The sequence below is a fragment of the Quercus robur genome, chromosome 4, assembly GCF_932294415.1.
Source record: "Quercus robur chromosome 4, dhQueRobu3.1, whole genome shotgun sequence".
In the NCBI taxonomy this organism is placed as follows: Eukaryota; Viridiplantae; Streptophyta; class Magnoliopsida; order Fagales; family Fagaceae; genus Quercus; species Quercus robur.
In genome coordinates, this window is record NC_065537.1 from 20583496 (window position 1) to 20609600 (window position 26105).

General features: G+C 34.3%; 1 protein-coding gene and 1 pseudogene across 1 annotated transcript; both read left to right on the forward strand.

Annotated features, from left to right (window-relative positions):
* Positions 1–4984: 4984 nt before the first annotated feature.
* Positions 4985–7465, forward strand: LOC126720828 (glutathione S-transferase U19-like). Its single transcript, XM_050423641.1, has 2 exons — positions 4985–5466; positions 6825–7465. Exons 1-2 carry the CDS (start codon positions 5152–5154, stop codon positions 7167–7169), a joined length of 660 nt encoding a protein of 219 aa, XP_050279598.1. The 5' UTR covers positions 4985–5151; the 3' UTR covers positions 7170–7465.
* Positions 7466–17642: 10177 nt separating this feature from the next.
* LOC126721526 (probable glutathione S-transferase) lies at positions 17643–24759 on the forward strand (annotated as a pseudogene).
* The last annotated feature ends 1346 nt before the right edge of the window (positions 24760–26105 follow it).

Sequence of the window (26105 nt, forward strand, 5' to 3'; positions counted from 1 at the left end):
GAAAATCTACTTCCTAACGTACAATGTATGAAATAAAAGTGAATGCAAATTCTTACTCTCACTTGCTCTACTTTCTCAATTTTTCTACATCCCTTTCCTTTTGGGCTAACTCCTCCTTTTATTCCCCTCTCCTTCCACCTTTCTAGTTGTGCAATTCTTGGCTGGATGATTGAAGATGCTTGTCCCATTAGATACGTCTCCTGCCATTCCTTGATCATGAAATGAGACTTTTGGAGTGTCTCTACTATTTAGGCAAGTCATTCATCATTTAATGTTACTTTTGGGCTTTGCATCATCTTCTTCGTGTTTATTGGAAAAAAGGGGCCAAGGTTTCTTCCTCAGTGAATCCATTGGATCTTTTCTCGGTTGGGTGTTCCTCGGATTACCTTGGCAGTCAGTCTAGACCATCCCACTATTTCACGAGCTTGGGCTTTTCGATGTTGAGACTTTGGCTGATTTCTTATTTTGGGAGTGTCTCTACGACATTCCTTTTTCGGTCCAAAATCCACAGGGTGGTTATGTTCCTCCACCCACAAATGCCAACAAGTATGACTCATAATAATTTGTCCTCCGGGAGATACAACAATTCATTCACCACCTGATGCATTAATTTACCTACTAAAATGTTGCCCTTTTTACCCAAGACCCTAGCATCACAATTCAAATATTGTCTAAATTTCAAAGTAGGTGGGCTTTTAGATGCGGTATTTCATTAGCAATTCTTTTAGGACTATAGCTTATCACAGAAGTCTAAATTTTAAAAAATGAAATGTCACAATTGTTTTTTTTCATAAATGTCAAAGTGATTAAAAAGAAAAGATATCCTTCAATTATCTACCAAGTTTGACAACATTTTTGAAAATGATTGAAAGAAAGATGTCTTTGTTTACTTTTTTTTTTCTTTTTTTTTTAATAAAAAGAACAATATTGTGGCAGGCAAAGAGTAAGGAATACGTTTGATACAAACTTGCTACTTTTGCTCACACAATTAATTTTTAAGAGGTGGAATGCCCAATCAACCTTAAATGTCCTTAATGAGATGAAAAGATTAAAGTGGGAATCATTGAATTAATTCCAAATGTAGACAGATGATATAGGATTAGAAACAGTCTAAAAAAATGCTTATATTGGGGTCCTCAGGTTTAGACCAAGATAGAGATTACAAGTAGTTTTTTTTTTTTTTTTTTATGTTTCAAGAAGTCCATCCCCCACTCCAGGGGCTTCTTGGCTTTATATAGTCAGTCAAGATGTATCTAAGCCCTACATTTGGAAGGCCAGGATCGAATTTCTTTGATACTTGTCCCATCAAGGCCTTACTAGAAGGCTTCTACACTAAGGTATGAGCTGGGTGGACACTATTCATAGGTCATTTCCTCATTAATGCGGCTAGCTAAATGGTTGTAGTGCATTAAATATGGAGGTGATGGATGCTTTATCCATCCTCTTTCCTTTCTTCCCTGCTTGGCAACAAATCTTTCTCTTCACCCTCAGTTTGCACTCAAAAATTGCTAACCTTGGTTCTCAGTTCCCCGAGGGCACGTTGACATCCTCGAAGTTCTTGTCCATTTTAGTCTTTTTGCTCTTGTATGAGATCATTTGTATTTATCTGAGAACATTCTGCTGGTGCCTACCGAGGTTCGTTTCCTCAGCATTGTCCTTAATCCCTTTGTTTGTATTCCTAGATCCTTGTCCCCCCACAAATAAAATCATTGGAGTTATGCCAATGAAAAGAATTTTTTTTTTCTTACTTGATCATTATTTACAAACAAACTAGAAATAGATCTTCCTCTAAGTGGAATTAATTTTATCTTGATCCTTTTGTAAATCTAATTCATTGAAACTTCCACAAGTAAAATGGAAGAATTATAAATCTCCAAAATAATAGATATGAATATCACAAATAGGGTCATTGTGATGTCCATCAAAGGAGTAACTCCCCAACCTGGAGAAACTTTACTACATTTCAAATTCAATGGTTTCAATAGATCCCCTACAATGATTTGTCTTGGACTAGATTTAGAACTATTTTCAACAATTTGTAGCCATAAAATCTTATTTTGTATTCATTGAGAAGCATTGGTATACAAACCCTAAATCAAAAAATAAAATAAAAGAATATCATAAAATTGCAACCAAGTCTTCACTAAATAGAATCATATTCATTTCATTTCTTCAAATTTTAAAAATAAAATCAAAACTCTAACTCTAACGTCACATTTTATGCATATTTCATATTTCTCAAGTTGCTCTAATTCCATGGGTTATGATTTAAGCTAATACTTGTAGATTTATCTTTTATTGAAAATTTTGGCATCAACCTCATTATAAAATCTCTTATTTTCATTATGCTTCAATTTCAAAAATAAATAAGTAAATAAATAAATAAACGTTACTACAATAAACATATAAAGATAATTTTGCTCAAAATTACAAAACTGGCTCGATTAAAACAACTAGTCCGAGTTGCATGAGTTACCCCAAAACCATTGGATTTTACCGATTTAATTACATGAATAATCAAATTAAAAAATTGAACTGACTTAGATACCAATTCACCTATTCATCAAAAACAAGATATCGATTCACCAAATTATTGATCCAAGAGGCTAGGTCAGAACGACTTTACTAACATCAGTAGGTGCAAAATAGAAAAATATGCAAAATTTACGCAATATCTCCTAAAACTATCCCACATCAGTCAAGTTATTGTTGTGTAAATATACACAATTGCTATAGTAATGGTATATTTACACGGTTACCATAGTATACTACCATTTTATTATTATTTTTCTCTCAACTCTGCTCTCTTCAATCTCTCTCTTCCCCAATCTCTTCAATGTGAAGAAGAAGAAGAAGAAGACCCAACCACCAATAACCGCTAGCACAACCACAACCAAGCACCACCAACACCACCGCTACAACCCAAAATCAACCCCAACCCATCAGAAATCCGTCCTAAACCTAACTCAAAATCAACCCAAACCACACCAAAAAACTCATCCCAAACCCAACTCAAAATCAAAATGAAATCAAAAGATTCAAAACCAAACCCAACAGAAAAATCGTCAGAGATGCCACCAATATGACCTCAGAGTTGTCGTCATTGTCGTCGGATCTACCACCATTGTCACTATCGTCATTGGATCTCCTTGCCTCCATGTGTGAGAGTGGCATGGATTTGGTATATGAGAGAGGCAAAGAGTTGATGAAGGAGATGAAGAGACGTGAAAAGAGAGAGACTTGAGATGAGAGATATATTTTAATGGAGAGAATATTAATAAAATAATAATAAATAAAAGAATAAAAATTATTATTTGAATAAAATAATGTGTATAATAAATGGTGTAATGTAGGTATTTTGAAAAATGATTGTGAAAAATAAAAAATAAAAGTAAATTTTTACTAGAAAATTTTAGATGTATGTGAATAGAGCTTGACTACTAAGTTTTTATTAATTAATATAAATTTCGATTTCTCAAACAAAACAATAAGAGCATCTGTAGCAGCTGGTACAAAAATTATGTCATTTTACCACACCAAATGCCTACTTTATTATTTTACCACATCATTTTGCAACATCTCATTTATCAAATGTTTTATAATTCAATTCTATACATTAAAATAATATTTACTACACATTAAAATAATATATTATCCTCTCCCCCATTATCATCAACAACAGCAACATCAACAACAACCCAAACCGCAAATCAATTGCCACAGCCCACAACCACCAGCCACCCCCACAGATCAACCACCGACCACCAATATCAACCATTGCTACCAAAAAAAAAAAAAGCTCAAACAAACACTACAATCAAAACCTGATCAACCAAAATCAGCCAACTCGATCAACCCAAACCCAAACCCGATCATCATCATCAACAACAACGACACAACCACCTCCGCTGCAACAACGCCGACAGCCACCACCAGCACAAACCCACATCCACCAACACCACCTTATAAATAAATAAATAAATAAATAAACCACAACCAGAAAAATTATTGCGGCCACAACCACCAGAAAAACAATAGAACCCATAACCCACCCACCCACCCACAACACCAGAAAAATTGTTGTGGCCACAACCCACCCACCGCCGACCCATCCTTCGGAACCCTTTCACCAATTTCGCACAACAGAACCCACCACCACCGATTCGCCCATCACCAGCCGACCCACCCACCACTGAATTTGATCATCGCAACCCACCACCAGTGATCCGCCAATCACCATCTCAACCCACCCACTGCCGAACTGGGTATCAAATCACTGCACAAAAAAAAAAAAAAAAAAAAAAAAACCACAGCGACAGAGATCGAAGTGAAAGAAGAAAAGAGTGAGAAGAAAAAACTGAGAGTGATGTCTGAGAGGAAGAGAGAAAAACAATGAGATTGAGAAGAAAAAAAGAGTGAAAGAAGAAAAGAATGGAGAGGCGTGATGTCTGAGGAAAAATGAGAGAGAAGAGATAAGAATAAAGGAAAGAGAGATAAGAGAGAAAAAAGAATAAAAAATATTAAAAGTTATACCACACCGATTTTGTATCGTTGCAAATTTGCAACGGTACTGTTCACGCAAAAATGATAAGATTTAACACATTTGATATTTGGTGTTTTTTATGTTTGATGTGACAAATATACCAAATATTTGACATTTAATACATTTGTCACACCTATTGTGGATGTTCTAACTAAATACTCGGAAACAACGAAATTTCTAGAAATAGAGAAAGGTCACGTCTTTTTTTTTTTTTTTTTTTTTTTTTTTTTTTGTTTTAAGTAAAGTAAAAGAGACGTAGGCCGACAGACTCAACATCCAAAAGGTCAGAAATGAGACATATACTGAGGGACTTAACAGTCAACACTCAATGAAAAGTGATAAATTATATGACGAAAGCAATGACATCGTCCAGAGTGGGTGTGCTATTTATTTGCTTTTGTATGGTATATGGTATTCTTATCCTGTAATATTAGTGAATATTAGTGGGAAAAAAAAAAAAAAAAAAAGCATTAGCAGTAATATTAGTGAAAGCCTGACCTTCCCCTTCGCAATAAACTGACTCTCTCTTCCAAGTCTCTTTGCATTCTCTTTCACACTTATCTTTGCATTTCTCTCTCATTTGCTTCAACACCTAGAGTTCTGTGACAATGGCGAACGAGGTGGTTCTGTTGGATTTCTGGCCAAGCATGTTTGGGATGAGAGTCAGGATTGCTCTGGCTGAGAAGGGTATCAAGTATGAGTACAAGGAAGAGGACTTGAAGAACAAGAGCCCACTGCTTTTAGAGATGAACCCCATTAACAAGCAGATCCCAGTTCTCATACACAACGGGAAGCCTGTGTGTGAGTCTCTCATCATTGTTCAGTACATAGACGAGGTCTGGAATGATAAGTCTCCATTGCTTCCCTCTGATCCTTACCAGAGAGCTCAAGCCAGGTTCTGGGCTGATTTTGTTGATAAGAAGGTACCTTTTTCTGCAATTTCTTTTCATTGTCCTTTTTCTTTTTGCTATTTTAATTTCTTTCCATTTTGGGTTTACGAATATGGCTTAGCTTTAGCTTTATTCTTATTAAATTTTTATATTTCTCGAATAAATATATTAATCCCCCAAATATTTTTTTTTTTTTTTTAGGAAGCCCAAATATTATTATTTAAAAAAAAAAAAAAAAGAGTATATGATTCAAAATTAATTTTTGATTTCTCGGTTTTCATGGGTGTCTCATACATTTAACCCTTTTTGTTATTTTATTTTAGTACTTAATACTAGGTGAAATATTTTAGTTTATGTTTATGAGTTGGATTCGCTAGATTTCTTTAAAAAAAATTTATGTTCGAATGTTTAAATTCTATTATAATTTACTAGTTTTTTTTTTTTTTTTTTTAATTATACTAAAGAGATAATGATAATAATTTACTAGTTCGTAGGTCATGTCAAGGAAATGATTTATTAATTAGACATGCAAGATGACCCTCGAAAATATTTGACCAAAGAACTTGCGAATTCTATGAAACTATATAAAATATTGTGATTAAAAAAAGAAGTTGTGAATTTGGACTAAGATACTGAGTCTTGTTCTTCTATCCCTTAAGTTGTTTGCCAAGGATTTCATATTTTTGAGGAAGATTAAATTTGCTTCAAGATACTGAAGTAGCCCCTGTTTCATTACTAGAGTAGTTCTCCTTGTGGATTCAAGTAACCATTTATGGATTTAGGAGCTTCGTTTTTTAAGTGTAACAAGAAGTATTAAGAAATTCAAATTGAACATAAAACTAATATTCAGTCTCTTACATCTGCTCCTGCGTTCACACTAAATTTGAAGCTTTTGTTTCGAATCCTAGGAGATCCTAGAGATCAAAGCAGAGTGGAGGCAGTGAATTAAGTTAAACGCCTAAGTGATTACTAAGATGTCTTTCAGAAAAAGAAAAAAAAAAATGAAAGAAATAAGAGCAGGGAGAAAAAGAAGGAAAGAAAATTTAATGGTTTATATTTGCTTTTCATTGACCATGTTCAATTTATGTAGTTGTTGGGTACCAAATTCAAACCTTATTTCTGTCCTCTCTTAGCATTAGTCATGTTCGAGGCCCATCGGTTTTTTTGTAAGTCACTAATTAAAATTTTCATTAAAAAAAAAAAGTCACTAATTAAAATAAAATTTAGGAGTCAGTCCAGTAGTCTCTCTCTATCATACAACCAAGAACATATTTTATGGGCCTTTCCCACTTGCTAATGTCTAGAGGAATATTCAGTTTGCCCAGTATACTTGATTTGAAATTCATTACTGTCATTGTTCATCCTAGTAATACAATGTGTGGAAAATTCAGGTTTATGGAGCTTCAAGGAAGGTATGGAGCACAAAAGGAGAAGAGCAAGAGGCAGGCAAGAAGGAATTTTTTGAAATCTTAAAGACATTGGAGGTGGAGCTTGGTGACAAGCCTTACTTTGGGGGTGAAACATTTGGGTATGTGGACCTTTCTTTTATCACTTTCTACAGCTGGTTCCAAGCCTATGAGGTCTTTGGCAATATCAACATAGAGGCGGAGTGCCCCAAGATTATCGCATGGGCTAAGAGGTGCCTGCAGAAGGAGAGTGTGGCCAAGACTCTACCTGACCAGAAGAAGGTTTATGAGTTTGTTGCTCAGATGAGGAAAAGGTTTGTTTCGGAGTAGAGTAATGATTAGGCCACAATCTAGAAGTGCTAGCATATTGTGGTTTTGGATGGTTTTGTAATAGCGTTCGATATTTGTACTGTTTAAGTTTGGATTTGTTTCATTAGTGTCCGTTTAGCTTGTAAGACACTTTGATGTGTCTGCTGAGCTTTTCTAAAGGGCATGTATTGTACTGTTTAACTTGTAAGACACTTTGATGTGTCTGCTGAGCCTTAGATCTAAAGGGCTTGTACTGAATCATGAATAAGAAAGACACTTTGTTGTGTGAGCTAAATTTTAGATCACACTTCTGCAAACTCTCCCTTTATGCCATCTAGTGTATACAAAAGTTTTGGTACCAACTATCTGAGGAAACTAAACTTTTTAGTTTTTACAATATTTTTCACAGCTCTTAACGTAGGATGTCGTGATTGGGATAATTGCGAAAGTAACATAAGTGATGGTTTCATTTGGAAGCGTTGTGTGTTCCAAAAACAAGTTGTTATCTTAGCAAGTTTTGAAAAAAATTGTGAATAAAAAAAAAAAAAAATTGTCTATGACCAAGTTAAGAACAAGAAAGAATTAAAATTAACCAATCCACTCAAAATCAATAAAAGAAAAAGGAAACAAGAAGACGTAATAATGAAATTGATAGACAATCTACCTAATCATTTAAAAGACAAAAAAGACTATTTACTAAAATTGAAAGATTCTATAGACATACTTATTGTTTGTATTAAGTGTAGGAAATATAGACACCATATTACGGAAGGTGGAAAAAGAGAAAAAGCTAAAAAAGAAAAAGATAAGAAAGATAAGTTGTCAATTTTACACATTTCTTCAAAAACACATCACATCAATCCATCTAAAACACTGTAGATTTACATTTTTGCTATAATAATTGTGTAAATATACATAGTTACTTTAGCTTTGTATTCTAATATTTAATTAATTTCCTATTATCTAATCTCTCTCTTCCTTTCTTCTTCTTTTCACGATCTCTTTCAAATAAACCCAATCACCACCACCCCCACAAGTCACAACTCAAATCATCCATCACAAAACCTAATTGAAGTTACGGCTAAAGCACCAGAATTAGCAACTCCGTCAAGATAGTACTCTGATGAAGTTGCCACTGTTGAGTAAACACATGGAAAAATACAGTTTTGTATCTCATACAAAAACACGCAACAGAATATAAACGGATCTATTTCATTTATGTGAGATAACATGCAACATTTGATTTTAGAAACAAAGAATAAGAAGGCGTACCTTGATGCAGCGAAATTCAAAAACAAATGAAGATTGAACTTGAGAAGACTTTTAACCTTCACTCTAATTCCACAATGTGCCCAAGATGTGTGGTCTCTCAATCAGTTCTATACGTATTTTTTCAAGAGAATAACCAAGTGTCTTGAGAAAAACTCTCAAAGTTTTTCTTTTTAAATCATACGTATATATTTTTTCTACACTTGGCAGTTACTTTATTTAATAACTCTTATTAAATAAATAACTTATTATCTGATTGGATTAGCCTTTTGAGCCAACCCAATTGAGCTTTAGTGTGTGGCTTGGAGTAAGACCAAAAGGAACAAATAAAGCTCTAGCTCCAATAGACTTTGGACTTATCTATCAACTCTTGACAAGCCCAAAATTACCATTAATTATATTTAATACCACTATATAAATATAATTGTACTCTAGGCCTTATTAATAAATTATATCTCAAGACTTTATTAATTATTTGACCCCTTCATGAAAATATACACAGTAATACAAAGTCATAATATATAACTATTACTTTGAAGATTACTACATCTTGATCCTTGAGTGCCCAGTTTAATCCTTTAAGTTATTCATATATATTTTATGAAATCTATAAACTTTAGTAATTCTTTACTAAATTGGTTAGGCCTAACACTCCGAATAACCAAACCTGTTAAACTTATCTCAAGAGAATTTTTATATCTCTATAAAAAGACTATGAATTCCATCTTGAGAATATGTGTTCCTTCAACATTACGTATGGTTGCCTAACATACTGAGGTTTTGACTATTTGTTTAGATCTCACTCCTGATATATTAAAGCAACCCACATTTCATGATTGGATTCATTATTCCCTTAGGATTGAGAGTTTATGTAAATGAAAGTCGTGAAAATTATTATTCATTTGATAGTCGTTAATAGAATAAAAAATCTCACAGCGATCTAGTTTAATATGTCTTATACACTTAAAACATATTAACATATCAATTAGAAGTCTTCACTTACCATTTCTAAATAGTTCTCTCCCAAGTAGGAGTCTCTTTCTCTTGGCTAGCAAGTCGAGTACCTCTCTCCCTCTCACACTGTTAGGGTTTTCTCTAGGGTTCGTCCTTCTCTCCCTTTAACGCCGCCATGGAGCAAGCGGTGGTAGAAGGTCTTCTCAACCTTTGTTTAACAAAGGAGGAGGAAGAGGAAATAACCATCACAACGAGCTGTAGATCAGGCCTGTTAGAAGAGTGTTCCTTGAGTCTTTTCAGCAAACTCTTGTCGGATAGACAACAAAACTAACGTGTGCTGAAAAATACTCTGAGATCGGCATGGAAAATGGGATCAAATTTACAGATTGTTGATGTCGGAAATAATGTTCTGCAGTTAAAGTTCAGCTCAGAATACCAACTCAAATGGGTCAAGAAAAATGGACCTTGGAACTTCGACAAAAACCTCTTGTTACTAATCAAATGGAGAAGAGGTCTTACGGCATCCAATATCGATTTCTCACACTCTCCATTCTGGGTTTATGAGGATTAAAGTCGATCTTCCGCTGGAAAAACCTCTCCGATGTGGGGGGAAGATAACTAACATGGAGGGAGGAAAATTTTGGGTAACCTTCAAATATGAAAGGCTCCTAAATTTTTGCTTCCTGTGTGGCAAAATGGGGCATGACGACAAACATTGCCCAAAAACTTTAGATTGGTGCAACACTCCTAAGCAGTACAGAGAATGGTTGAGAGCAAATGGGAAGGTGGGTCTTGATAAGTCACGGTCTACCAACAATGGGGGCAGAGATGAAAATGGCGGTGATAGAAATGAAGAAAACGTCCAAACAACGACAAGAAACTCTCATGCGTCAGTGACGGAAGGTGATGAGGGAAGTTCTAGAAACAATGGGAAGTAAACACTAAGCAACAAAGGGAGCCCTTCAGTGTTATGGACAAAGACAAAGGGAGCTGATAATGCATTATCCTTTGTGGGCCAACATCCACATGTTGAAAAGGAGATGATGGAGGTCTCTAGCCCAATAAAACCAAAGGCAAGCCCAACAAACATCAAGACAATCTTGGAGGACAACTTAAGCCCAATGGGAGAAGGAAATGGCAAGGCAAAACGCCATTGGAAAAAAATAGCAAGAGAAAAAGGTAAAAATAAAAGCCCAACTTTTGAAGTTCAAACTCAAACTTTGGGGGCTAAATGGGTGGGAAAAATAATCTTAACAAAAGAAGAACCTCCAACACAAGAAAACATTGCTCTGAAACTACCAAACTCCTAAATGAGATGGAAGATAGAATGGCGATGTTTGCTAGGCAGCACCGCCGAGAGCCATGAATCCCATAAGTTGGAACTGCCGGAGATTGGGGAATCCCGGTCAGTCAGGGCGCTGCATGATCTTGTGCGGCGTTGGAACCCCAAGATTGTCTTCCTTATAGAGACAAAATCAAGGAAGAATCGCATGGAAAGAATAAAGAATAGAATTGGTTTTGCAAATGGTTTGATAGTACCTAGTGTTGGCAGAAGTGGGGGAATTTCTCTTCTTTGGACAAGGGAAATTAATTTGGAGATTAAAAGCTACACAAGATTCCACATTGACGCAATAATCTTAGAGCCCAACAGTGATTACAAATGGAGATTAACTGGTTTCTACGGCCATCTAGAGACACATAAAAGGTATGAATCCTAGCACCTTCTTGCTTTCCTTAATAATCAATTCCAACGACCCTGGTTATGCTTCGGTGATTTTAATGAAATCCTTTCAATGGATGAGAAATTTGGGGGAGAAATTCGCACCTAGCAACAGATGGATGCTTTTAGGAGAATAGTAAATTATTGTGGTTTCCATGACTTGGGATATTTTGGTCCGGACTATACATGGAGCAATATGAAATTGGTGGATAATAGAATTCGCCTCAGATTAGATAGGGCATTGGCTACCTCTGAGTGGTCAGCTAGATTCGGAGGGATGAAAGTGTACTATTTAGTGGATTCAACTTTAGACCATTATGCATTACTAGTCACGGACTCCAAAACTAGGCACCGACCAAGGGTTAGACACTTCCACTTTGAAGCTTAGTGGACTAAAAGAGAGGATTGCAAGGCCATTATTGAGGCCTCCTTGGGATTCAGAGTGGACCTTAGCGCACCAGAAGGCATATCAGAAAATCTCAGAAACTGTGCAGTTGAACTTTCCAGATGGAATTCTGCGGTCTATGGGCAAATTCCAAAGAAAATCCAAGAAAAAGAAATGCGCTGAATGCCCTAGCCATGCGAGAAAAGGATAAGGATGTGAGTTTGGAGATTAACAGGCTAAGGGGAGAGATTAATGATCTCCTTAATGATAAGGAATTTTATTGGGGACAACGGGCAAAAGCCCACTAGCTTAAAGAGGGTGACAGAAACACTAAGTTTTTCCATGCGCAAGCTTTGGAAATGAGAAAACAGAATACTATTGTGGGCATTTGGGATGAGCAGGGAAGATGGTGTGATGACGAAGAAAGCATTGCCCAAGCTGCCATATCTTATTTTGACAACATATACAGTTCCTCCCACCCAAGCCATATTGAGGAATTAATTGAAGCAATCTCTTCTAAGGTGATAGATGACATGAATGAAAGCCTAACAAGGGAATTAACCAATGAAGAAGTGGTAGTTGCACTAAAACAAATCCACCCTAACAAGGCTCCAGGACTAGACGGTATGTCTGCCGTATTTTTTCAGAAATATTGGAGTATTGTTGGTAACAATGTTACTAATATGGCCCTAAATGTCCTCAACCATAACATTCCCATACCAGAGCTCAACAAAACCAATATCTCCCTAATTTCGAAAATAAATAACCCCAAAAGAATGACTGACTTTTGCCCCATTAGCCTATGCAATGTAGTTTATAAGCTCATTTCTAAAATTCTTGCCAACCGTCTAAAAGCTCTCCTACCCCACATTATATCAGAGAATCAAAGTGCCTTCACCTCTGATAGGCTTATCACAAATAAAGTGCTAGTGGCTTTCGAGTTGATGCATTATTTAGACAAAACATTAGGGAAAGAGGGCTTTATGGCCGTCAAACTTGACATGAGTAAGGCCTTCGATAGGGTTGAATGGGGTTTCATATCTAAGGTTATGGAAAAAATGGGGTTTTGCAATAGATGGATAAAATTGGTCATGCAATGCATCACATCGGTATCATGCTCTGTCCTCATAAACAATGTTGCTCACGGAAATGTCTATCCTTCGAGAGGTCTCCGCCAAGGTGACCCACTCTCCCCAAGCCTTTTTCTTCTTTATGCCGAAGGCCTTTTAGCACTCATTCACCAGGTAGCCAGGAATCAGCTCATCACAGGCATATCCATTACTAGGGGTTGTCCAAAGGTGACCCACATTTTCTTTGCCGACAACAGTATCCTTTTTTGTAAAGCAACTTCAGAAGAATGCCACAAGTTAAGATCAATCCTGATGGAATATGAAGAAGCTTCGGGTCAGAAAGTCAACACAGACAAATCATCTATCTTTTTTAGCCCCAATACAGCACAAGAAACTAGAGATGAGATTTTTAATATCTTGGGCCCTATGCAAAATTCGAGGCATACTAAATATCTCGGCCTCCCTTCTCTTATTGGCAGGTCAAAAAATCAAGTCTTTGCAAATTTAAAGGAGAGGGTCAGTCAAAAACTAGCGGGCTGGAAAGGCAAGCTTCTATCTATGGGGGGGAAAGAAATTCTCATCAAAGTGATGGCACAAGCAATTCCAATATACACTATGAGTTGCTTCCAACTGCCTCAAGGCCTATGTGACGACATGGAAAGAATGATGAAAAACTTTTGGTGGGGCCAAAGGCAGCAGGAAACAAAAATTGGTTGGATTAGCTGGAAGATGATGTGCAATCCAAAGGCAAAAGGTGGGTTGAGGTTCAGAAATTTACAAGATTTTAATTAGGCCATGCTAGCCAAGCAAGCTTGGAGAATCCTCACTAATCTGAGCTCTTTGGTAGCTAAAGTGCTAAAAGCTAGGTACTTTCCCACATGTGACTTATTAAATGCTAAGCTTGGTTCTTCCCCTTCTTATTCCTGGAGAATCATTCACAGTAGCTTAGAAATCATAAGATGTGGAACCTGGTGGAGAGTTGGAAACGGGAAACAAATCCATATATGGGAGGATATATGGCTTCCAACACCTTCAACCTACAAGGTTATCTCTCCCCAGAACCATAATACTGAATTCCCTATGGTCTCCTCCCTCATAGACCCTGACACTAAATGGTGGAAAACAGAAGTTCTTCGATCCACATTTCTTCCCTTCGAGGTTGAAACCATCCTGAAGACTCCACTAAGCCATAATCAGCTGGAAGACAAGCTTATCTAGATTGGAAACAAGAAAGGAGAATTTTTGGTGAAAAGTGCCTATCACATAGCCCATAGCATGATCGATTCAACTGAGGTGGGTGAAAGCTCCTCTGGGGACCCTTATAGACAACTTTGGAGGAATCTTTGGCAACTAAACCTCCCTGCAAAAATAAAATTTTTTGCTTGGAGGGCTTGTGTAAACGGGCTGCCCACCTTCGAGAACATAAGAAAAAGAGGGATTAACATCAGCAATGCTTGCCCCATTTATGGCCTGGAACCTGAGGACATCAATCATGCTCTCCTCCATTGTGAAGCTGCCTCCCTTGTTTGGAGCTATTGGTCTGATCATCCTAGACCACCATAGAGTCACAATTGGTCTTTCCTAGACATGGCCTCGCATTTAATTCAATCTAATTCCCCACAAGTCCTAGATTTATTTTTTGTGTTATCTTGGGCTATTTGGTCTAATAGAAACAAATTGGTGCATAATGATTCTCCTCTTTCCATCACAGGTTTGGAATCTGGTAATCAGCACCTTGGAGGACTTCAGAAAGGCCACTTCCTTAGACATCCTCCCCCCAAGGCAATCACAAACTAGGTGGGAGACTCCTCCTCAAGGAGTTTTCAAAATCAATGTTGATGGGGCAACTTCAGACCAGGGAAGAAATTCCAGCATTGGAGTGATTATTAGGGATAGCAATGGCCAAGTTGTGGTAGCCCTCAGTAAATATCTACCAGGCAGATTTGCTACAGATCAGGTGGAAGCTCTGGCAATGGAGCAAGGCGTATTGCTTGCTCAAGAATTGTAGTTGTCTCGTGTCATCCTAGAGAGTGATGCCCTTGTTGTGATTCAAGCCTTGAATGACAACTCCACAGGAAGTGAATTGGGCCACATATTACAAGGAATTCAGCTTGCGCGTGAATCCTTCAAGCTCTGCACTTTTAAGTATTTGAATAGAGACCTTAATGTTGTAGCGCATGAGCTTGCTCAGCTTGCGCATAGAAATGAATCATCCTGCACGTGGAATGGGGTTACCCCCCCTGCTGTGTCTATGTAGTCCAAAATGACTTGTTGTACTTGGCCTAGTGTCCTGTTGTGTTTGTCCCTTTGATGTACTCCTTTCTAGTTTTATGATATAAAACTACCACTACAAAAAAAAAAAAAAAAAAAAAAAAAAAAAGAGAAGTCTTCACTTCCATGATCAAGACAAATCATCTTAATTGACATCTTATAGTCTTCGCAGATGAAATGCTCAATTTCATCACCGATTACAAACTAAGATTTTAAGTTTACAAATAACTTGTGATTTATATCTTCTGTGACTAAATCACATACTATGCATCTAAAGGACTATATGATAATGTCCAAATATTCATATTACCATTATTTTAGATAATAATAAAACAACTTTATTGCATATAACATAATGTTATACATAGCATACAATAGGATTTTAGGGCACTAATCCTAATCCTAATCCTAATAGCCGCTTCCTCTCTAGATTTTCAAACTAAAAGAAAGCATGATGTCGATGTCAAATTTCTCCAGATAAGCTCCAAGATTATCTTTGGATAGCAATGCTATGATTTTTGTTTTTTTTTTTTTTTTTTGGGGGGGGGGGGGGGGGGGTGGATCTATAATGTTTGGTTGGTGAGAAAGTGTTGGCAAGAAAGTGGAAGAAAGTGAAGTAATTTTTTTTTTGGTTATTTAGTAGATTTTTTATTAATAAATAAATTTGTTTAGTTATTTCACATGGATATTTGTATAAATTCATTAGTTACATTTTTGGAACGTGATGGAATGTAATTAATGAACCAAAACTGGTAATGTTACATTACATTAAAGTGATTCAATGAATCTAAGATTAAATTAATCTAACATTACAATGCAATGTCACTTCATGCTAACCAAATGCCGTCTTAAAGATTCTATTATATTATCTCAATTATCTTACTTCAATCGATATTCCTATTCTTCTCAAAAAATAAAAAAATGTTAATCCTATAATTTTATAATAAATAGAAAATTTTAATTTAACTTAGGTCACATGAGATAACTAATGTTATGTGGTACCATATTGTCATGTCACCACACTAAATATTCTGATGTAACTTTCTATGTCACCAAAAATTATAGGTTAGGTTTAGGTTCTAATTAGTTCATTTAGTCACATTTAAATCCTTTATTCTTGCGGCCCGAGCCTAGTGGGTAGAGTGTTACTATGGTTACGTTCAAGTGGAAGACACCAACTCAAATTGCCCTCTACCTTTTTCTTATTCATAAAAAAAAGTTAATTCATTTAATAAAATATTTTATTGTTGAATAAGAAATTTGTAATTCAAACTTTACTTAAACCAAAAATCAATTGGTATATTAATACGATGATAAAGAGAAATGATCATGTAAGAAATATTATACCCTCAAAATCCTATTTTATATATAATCTTAAATAAACTGTTTCTTTAAGTGTCCGTTTGGATTGAGCTTATTTTTGCTAAAACTGAAAACTGAAACTGAAAAAGTTGTAGCGAAATAATTTTTAAATGTGTAAATAGTGCTGTGGGACCTATTTTTAATGAAAAAATTACTGAAACGTGTAATTTGTGGGTCCGTAAACAGTACACACGCGCAATCCAAACACTCACTTTGTCTCTTATCATCTTATGAATTATGATCTTATCAACGCTCGTCTCAAATAGGACAAAAGAGAAGTCTTCTACTATTGAGTCCAAATCTTCTGTCTCATCAATTGTGCTCCACTTTATACTCCACCAATGAAACTTGGACAAATAATCTCTTTCATTAAATGAGATAACTCTGACTTTAACACCGTTAACGTTAAAATCCCTTTCTTTTACTTTCTTTCTTTTTTTTTTCTTTTTCTTTCTTTCCGCAGCTTTTGTTCTTCTCTCTGTTTGCAGCTTTTGTTCTTCTCTTTGTTTGCAGCTTTTGGTTTCTTTTTTTCCCTCTTCCTTTTTTTTTTTTTGGTTTCTTTTTTTTCCTCTTTTCCATGTGGTTGACATTAACAAGGAGTCCAATGAGTTTTGTTCGAGATTCTTAGCTGGTTTCTCAAATCGGTTTTGCTCATTTCTTAATTTTGAGATCTGGATTCTGAAATTTTTTTTCTTCAAAGGTTCTTAATTAATTTTTGTGTTACTTTTTCAGTTTGAGGTTCCAAGTTCCAAACTTTAATGGCTCCAAGATTGGACTTTTCTAACTGGTGGGCAAAAGATACCTGCAAAGGAAACCCAGTGGTAGTCACAATGGATAACCCAAATTTCTTAGTTGTGGAGATTGATGGTCCAAAGTCTGGCTTCAGGCTTGTAGAGAAAAGTAGAGGCAAAAATGCAAAGCAAGTAACATGGGTTTTGCTTCTCAATAGACAAAACTTATTGGACTCCTTGTTAACGTCAGCCACATGGAGAAGAGGAAATAAAAGAAACCAAAAGCTGCAAACAAAGAGAAGAACAAAAGCTGCGGAAAGGGGGGAAAAAAAAAAAAGAAACCAAAAGCTGCAAACAGAGAGAAGAACAAAAGCTGTAGAAAAGAAGAAAAAAAAAAAAAAAAAGGGATTTTAACGTTAACGGTGAGTGTTAAAGTCAAAGTTATCTCATTTAATGAGAGAGGTTAATTGTCCAAATTTTATTGGTGGAGTATAAAGTGGAGCACAATTGATGAGATAGAAGATTTGGACTTTCTACTATTTTCCTTTTTCCTTTTTAAATATATTTCCCCTTATTTAGGTGATTTTCAATAATTAATATATTGCAGGTGTTGTTGGGGAAGGATCTTCTGACTGCCTACAACGAAACACCACTTCTATATATATAATCACACGAATCACTCCATTTGATTCATTATTCGACTTATCTTTTACCCCCGGCCCATTATCTTTCTGACAATGGCGCACGAGGTAGTTCTACTGGATTTCTGGCCAAGCATGTTTGGAATGAGGGTGAGGGTTGCACTGGCTGAGAAGGGTATCAAGTATGAGTACAAGGAGGAGGACTTGAGGAACAAGTGCCCTCTGCTTCTGAAGATGAACCCCATTCACAAGAAGATCCCAGTTCTCATCCACAATGGCAAACCAGCATGTGAGTCTCTGGTCATCGTTCAGTACATTGACGAGGTGTGGAAAGACAAAAATCAATTTCTGGGCTGATTTTACTGAGCAGAAGGTCCGTTTCCCTTTTCTATAGTGTAGGCTATATGCAATTATTATTATTATTATTATTATTATTATTATTTTTGTTCTTTTCTGTTCTTTTCTGTTCTTCTTCACTGAGAAAAAATTTCCCACAAATGTTATTTATATATATATATATTTTTTATGAAATTGTTATTTGATATATATATATATATATATTTATTTATTTATGTATTGATAGGATATTATTTTATAGGGTAAAATATAAAACTGACCCTTATAAGTTTCTTCAAATTTCATTTCAGTTTTCTAACTTTGTTTTTCTTCATTTCAATCCTCTAAATTTTAAGTTTATTCAATTAAGACTTTTCCATCAACTTTTGTAATATGTTATGGTTAATTTTTCAATTTTATAAATTTTTCTTCAATTTAAATTAAAAAAAATTTTAATTAATGGTTGAAAACTATTTTCCAAATTTTTTTTCAATTTCTTTTTTTTTTACAAAAGTTAACGAAAATGACTTAATTAAATAACGCTGAAACTTAGAGTACTGAAATGAACGAAAAAAATTAATTAATGATTGAAAATTAATTTCCAGATTTTTTTTTTCAAAAAATTTTAACGAAAGTTAATGAAAATAACTTAATTGAATAAATCTGAAACTTAGATGATTGAAATGAACAAAAACAAAATTAAAAAACTGAAATGAAATCTAAAAGTAGTTAGAATTCCTGTTTTATATTTTAGCCTATATATCGATTGAAGAGCCAAGAGTATCTTACTATCTTGTCTCAAATATTTTAGTTTATTTATTTATCTTTTAAAAATCTTGGTTTTCCCACATTTCTAATTCTTCATATTATGATGGTTTATTAATGTTAGATTCGACACTTTGACAGATTTCTTTAAACTACTTTTACCTAAAATATTCATGTTAATGCTCTCATGATAGGTTTATTTATTAGAATTGGATAGTTTATGGGTCTTGTGATGTCAGAAGACATGTGACAGAAGTTTCCATTGGAATTGATGAGTCTAACATATTTTTTTACCTTTATCATCTTTATTAGTATTATATTGATGCAATTTAGCCAACAATAGTATATAAACTAAAATATTTTATTCAACAAAAAATAAATAAATAAATAAAATATTTTAATAATATCAGTAAAGTTAAATAGTAAGGTAAATTCCAGAAAATTACCATGAAGTTTGAGTTAATATCAATTAAATCTAAAACTTCTCAAAACTAATTAATTTAGTCCTTAAAAGACAATTTTGTCCCTAAGTACCTAAATGCTGTCAGTTTCTGTTCTCTCTCAGTTAACGGAAAGACTTGATTGAATAAATCTGAAATTTAGAGAACTAAAATGAACGAAAACAAAATTACACTAAAATGAAATTTGTAAAAAAGTTAGAGAGTCAATTTTACATTTTAGCATATTTTATATATTGATCGAAAAGACAAGAATATCTTACTATCTTGTCTCAAATGTTTTAGTTTATTTATTTATCTTTTAAAAATCTTGGTTTTGCCACATTTCTAATTCTTCATATTATGATGGTTTATTAAAGTTAGATTCGACACTTTGACAGATTTCTTTAAACTACTATTACCTAAAATATTCATGTTAATGCTCTAATGATAAGTTTATTTATTAGAATTGAATAGTTTGATAAGTTTATTTATTAGAATTGAATATTCAGCAAAAAAATTTATTAGAATTGAATATTTTATGGGTCTTGTGATGTCAGAAGACATGTGAAAGTTTCCATTGGAATTGATGAGTCCAACATATTTTTTGAACAAACTTTATCATCTTTATTAGTATTATATTGATGCAATTTAGCCAACAATAGTATATAAACTAAAATATTTTAATAATATCAGTAAAGTTAAATAATAGGGTAAATTTCATAAAACTACCTAGATTTGAGTTAATACTAACTAAATCTAAAACTTCTCAAAACTAACCAATTTAGTCCTTAAAAGATAATTTTGTCCCTAAGTATCTAAACGTTGTTAATTTCTGTTTTCTCTCAGTTAACGAAAAGGCCATAATTGAATAAATATGAAACTTAGAAGACTAAAATGAACGAAAATAAAGTTAGAAAACTGAAATGAAATTTGAAAAAAGTTATGATAGGCCAAGAATGTATTGACCCTTTGTGATAATTAACCAATTAATTAGTCAAGTGAATTAATTAAGTTAATTAACATGCAATATGCGTGGTAGCACAAGCAAATTACCAACTAAGTTAATATGCAGTGGAAAATAAGTCGACACGGTGATTCGTTTATGAATGGAAAAAAACCTACACAGCAAAAACCCCACTGGGTGAGTTTAAGGTCATCACTCTTGAGAATTCACTATTATCACAACAAGCAGTTACAAGTAAAGGAATCCTAGTACCTTATACCAACTTACAGTTGAACCCTTACCCCAATACCCAATTGGACTTGTTCTGTAGTGACAATATCTCATTTCAATGCACGACTCCCAGTATGTGACTAACCAATTCAATGCGCGGATCCCAGTACGCGGCTTACACACCAACTTGAGAAGGATGTTGGCTGCAAAGTTCTTCAGTTCATCAACACGATGAAGATCATGAAGCTCCTTGGTTACAAAACCCTATGGTATACAAACATAGCAGCTTCTTGAAGAGAAAGATGAACTAAGAAAACTTTGTCTCCGGTCACAGTATGCTTGTGAATAACCTTTGCATCAAATTGCACTCACTTGCATCAATTGTAACAGCCCTTAAAACAATCCTTATATATGTTTAGGGTTGTGAGAAAAAAAGACCCAAATATTTATACACGGATTGGATGAAAATCAGAATTAAAAATCTGATTTTCTTAAATCTCGATAGATACCCTATCTATCGAGCAGCTATCGAACATCGGGCTTAAATAGCCTTTTAAACCTCGATAGATACTAGCTGTCGAGTTTTAAAATCCAGCACTTTTTCACTTGATTCTTGGACAGATTTTCATGGCTTTAACACTTGAACTTGAAATCTTGTTCCTTGAAGCATTAAACACATCCTAAATCTACCCAATTATAAGTAAAGTGCGTTTTGTCAAAGGAATAGCCAATTCTATATTGACATATGTTCCTAACATGATTCACATATGTCCTAACAAGTTAGAGGGTCAATTTTACATTTTAGCATATTTTATATATTGATCGAAGAGACAAGAATATCTTACTATCTTGTCTCAAATATTTTAGTCTATTTATTTATCTTTTAAAAATATTCGTTTTCCCACATTTCTAATTCTTCATATTATGTTGGTTTATTAAAGTTAGATTCGACACTTTGACAGATTTCTTTAAACTACTATTACCTAAAATATTCATGTTAATGCTCTAATAATAAGTTTATTTTTTAGAATTGAATAGTTAATGGGTCTTGTGATGTCAGAAGACATGTGAATGTTTCCATTGGAATTGATGAGTCCAACATATTTTTTGACCAAACTTTATCATCTTTATTAGTATTATATTGATGCAATTTAGCCAACAATAGTATATAAACTAAAATATTTTAATAATATCAATAAAGTTAAATAATAGGGTAAATTTTAGAAAACTACCTTGAAGTTTGAGTTATTATCAATTAAATCTAAAACTTCTCAAAACTAACCAATTTAGTCCTTAAAAGACAAATTTGTCCCTAAGTACCTAAACGCTGTTAGTTTCTGTTCTCTCTCTTCTCTTTGACTCTCATCTCTTTTCTCTTTTTCTCTCTCTCACCCAGCTAATCCCCCATCTCTTCTCTCTCATCCCTTTCTCTCTCACTAAACTTTGGTCATCAATGAAACCCACAATCCTCTCTCCTTCTAATTTTCCTTTGGTTGTTAGGTTCAGATGATTTGGGTGTGGGTTTGAAAATTTGGATTTTAGGTATATTATTTGTAGATCTATGGGTTTGCTATTTTGATTTGGGTTTTGGGGTTTGGTTGGATAGATGTCTTCAAATCTAGTGCATGTAGTTTAGATTTAAATTTTGGTGGGTGATCTTTCAAATTTGTGGTGGTCGTGTGGCTTAGGTTGGAAGTGGTGGCAACCATGGGTTGTTGCTGCACTAGGTCGAAGGTGGTGGCAACCGTGGGTTGTTATTGCACTGAGTCAGAGGTGGTGGCAGCCGTGGTTGGTTACCGCACAAATGTTTTTGTTTTTGTTTTTTTTTTTTGCTACACTGGGCTAGAGGTGGTGGCAGCCATGGATTGTAGTTGATGTTACTATTTTTAGGGGTAGAAAATAGGGAAGAGAGAATGAGAGTTGATGCTAAACTAACCTTTAGTAGTAATGGTTGTTCAATGGAGTTGCTGATGCCGATGAGACTTATGGGTTTTATAGGTGGCTAGGTTTGTTGAGAGAAAGGGACGACAGAGAAGAGAGTTAGAAGAGATAATGGCGTTTAGCTATTTAGGGACAAAGTTGTCTTTTAGGGATTAGGTTGATTAGTTCTAAGAAGTTTTGGATTTAGTTGGTATTAGCCCAAACTTCAAGTAGATATTTAGAATTTACCCTAAATAATAAAAAGTAATTAAGTTACATAACTAATGGATATGGTGTAAGACAAAGTTTTTATTTAAAAATATCCAAGATTATATTATAAAATAAATAATAAAAATATTTTTAAATTTTTTATTTTAAAACTTTGAATAATTGTTTTAAGCAAGATATTTAGGGTCAGTTTGAAATCTGTTTATTTTGCTGAAACTGAAAACTTTTTGCTGAAAGTATTGTAAATAAAGGTAAAAGTTAGTTGAAATAATATAATGGGACTCATGAATAGTACCAAGAATTACAGTGGGATTCATAAATAGTACCAAAAATAAGCTGAATAGTAAAATATGTTGGTAAAAATAGTCTTTGCCAAACGGACACTTAGGGTCTGTTTGAATACTGTTTATTTTGCTGAAACTGAAAACTTATTGCTAAAAGTACTGTAAATAAATGTAAAAGTTAGTTGAAATAGTATAGCAGGGCCTATGAATAGTACTAAAAGTGCAGTAGGGCCTATAAATAGTAGCAATAAAAAGCTGAATAGTAAAATAATTTTAATTTTTTATTGGTATCTAAATACACTTAGGTACGATTTGGATCCGGAGGTTGCGTTTCACGTTTGCGTTTCTTCTCTCTCTCTCTTTTTTCCTCTGTTGTGCACGCGTTTAGGGGGGACAACGGCTACTATTCATGCTACTGTTCATGAACAATAGCCGTAGTTTGTTGACTTTTCAGCCCCTTTATCAGTCCTGTGGGTCCCGTGAACAGTGCACGGGACCCACAAATTTTACTTTTCAGCAACTTTTTCATTAAAAATGGGTCTCACGGTACTATTCACACATTTAAAAATTATTTTGCTACAGTGTTTTCAATTTTCAGTTTCAGCAAAATAAGTTTTATCCAAACGGACCCTTAATCTCTTATATTTAGTAAAAAATAGTTTGTTAAAAGTCTTGTAACTCAATAATACTGTTTAGCTAGTTCTTTTTATGTGAATTTGAATTCAAATTTCCCTCCCCTCTAATTTTTTTTTTTTTTTTTTAATTCTTGAAATAGATTATACTAATGATTTTAATATATTTTTATTGAGTCAAATGGCAACATTATGTCGTACAGTTGTAATACATTGAGCCAAATATATAGTGCAAAATACGAGTATGATCCAAATTTATTATTAAAAACAAATATTTGGATAAATTATTAAACAATATACAATAACTAGTGAAACTTCATTGAATTCCTTAAAACAATTTTAATTGGAGTTATATTTTTTAAACTATAGCAATATTGTTCAATTTAGAGCAACTAATATTGTTATTTCATTATACTTATGGTACACTACATGACATAAGCCGAAAAAGCAAAAGAAATTTTTTTTTTTAAATGGTAGAGGATGTCCACTTGATATAACCACAACATATATCAGATAATTTTTATAATCGGGTTTTAACATTAAATTTTTTTAGTGATTTGAGTCCATCTTTCATTAGCAAACAAGAAAAAATATATATAAAGGAAAGATAAAAAACTTCAAAGTTGAAACCTATTCTAACAACCGAGATTAACTAATATTCTATGGATAATATTTTCCTACAAACCAGTTTAGAAGAATCCCATCTAACTCATTATGTAGCTATTTATATGACTATCATATATTATTTAAACAAGTTACATAACTTATTAAAAAATTAGGCAACGAAAAATACATGTCAACAATCTTTTCAACCTATACATAGCGAATTTTAGGAAAATTCCTCCAAATTGGTTTAATTTGGAGGTTAACTTTTTCCATCTTCAGCATTCTTGTTCTACTATGAGCTCTCTAGGTAATGAGAATACAAACCATTCCAATTTGGAGGTTAACTTTCTCCATATTCAGCATTCTTGTTCTACTATGAGCTCTCTAGGTAATGACAATACAAACCATTCATATTCCACATCCCTGTTTTACGAAAGTGCTAATACAATATAAGTGCAAGATGCAAGTGTATGACACTGCAAGGAAGATATGAGCCACCAAAGGAGAGGAGCAAGAGGTAGAAAAGAAGGAATTCATTGAAACTTTCAAGATATTAGAGGGAGAGCGTGGTGAAAAGCCTTTCTTTGGGGGTGAAACATTTGGCTTTGTTGACATTGCTCTAATCACTTTCTACAGCTGGTTTTATACCTATGCGACCTTTGGCAATTTCAGCATAGAGGCTGAGTGCCCCAAGATTATTGCATGGGCTAAGAGGTGCATGCAGAAAGAGAGTGTTGCGAATTCTCTTCCTGACCAAAAGAAGATTTATGAGTTTACTGTTTGGATGAAGAAATATTTTGGCATGGACTATGTTAGATTCTAAGGAATTAGGAACTAATGTATTAGAACTTTAATGTGTAATGCTGGCAAACCATGATCAAAACATTTAGTCTAGATTTAGGCTGCTCAAAGTGTGTTCTTGTGTAAAGTTGGAATCGAGTGTACTGCAGGATTTATTGTGTAAATCTGCAAAGCTCAATCGATCGAAAATTAGACTCGATTGATTGAAGATCGTGCAGATTGTTTTTCTGTAGAATTTTCCAACTCAAGTCCAGGCCCGTATAACGTGTAGGGTTTTATGTTTTGTCTTAAGTATAAAAGGAAAAGCCATAGCCATGTTATATAGTTGCTGTTTATGCTGTGTGTATGAATCTCTTGTGAGATCTAGAGGTGTTTGCCTTCATACATACTAAGGGTTATCAAGAATCAAGATTCATGTCAAGAGCTTGATGATCGTTTCAGTTGCTGCATAAAGAGCTTAAAGAAACACAAGTGAGAGTACTTGTAGTTGCTGTGGATCAAGGAAAGAAATAGTCCATGAACTCGAAGTTGTCACGTGGTCATGGTAGTAAGTTTCCTACACGAGGTAGCAATAGGATGTTAGTGATCTAAGTCGCTATTGTGTAAACTTCAATTCTTTCATAGTGGATCTGTTTTACCTTGAGGATAGCTAAGTTAAATCCTCCCTAGGTTTTTTACCTGTTTGGTTTTCTTGGGTTATCATATCGTTGTGTTATTTATTTTCCGCACTGTTTCAATGATATGATTTATTTGTGTTAACCTAGATCAGAATAATTTAACTAAGTAATCACTTGGCTAAATAACTAGGTTAAACAACTTGTGTTTTAAGGGTTTTAAAAATGTACAAGTGGTATCAGAGCGGGTTAGCTCTAGTGTTTAGATCTTTTGATTTAAGAGTTGATCCTTGACCCCTTTTGTCATGGAACACGATCACTCTCTTGTGATTCCACCTTATTTTGATGGGAACAATTATGCCTATTGGAAAGTAAGGATGAAAGCATTCTTGAAATCTATTGATGAGAGAGTTTGGAATTCTATTGAATACGGATGGGAGAAGCCCACTACTCCTGTTAGTGAGTGGCAAACTTCTCAGAAAGAAGCAACCGCTTTTTATAGCAAAGCCATGAATGCTATTTTTAATGCTGTTTCTATAAAGGAATTCAAAAGAATCTCTAATGTTGAGATTGCTCATACTGCTTGGAATATTCTCCAAACTGTGCATGAAGGCACAAAGACAGTTAAGATAAATAAGTTGCAGCAGTTAACAACTAGATTTGAAAGCATTAGGATGTTTGATGATGAAAGTTTTAATGAATTCTATACTAAGCTTAATGATATTGTTAATTCTACTTATAATTTGGGTGAAAT

What these genes read in the sequence shown, in the direction of transcription:
- LOC126720828 (XM_050423641.1), top strand. Translation starts at nt 5,152, where the DNA reads ATGGCGAACGAGGTGGTTCTGTTGGATTTCTGGCCAAGCATGTTTGGG. An exon ending in CTGATTTTGTTGATAAGAAG is followed by an intron (nt 5,467 to 6,824) that starts GTACCTTTTTCT and finishes TGGAAAATTCAG; the next exon opens with GTTTATGGAGCTTCAAGGAA.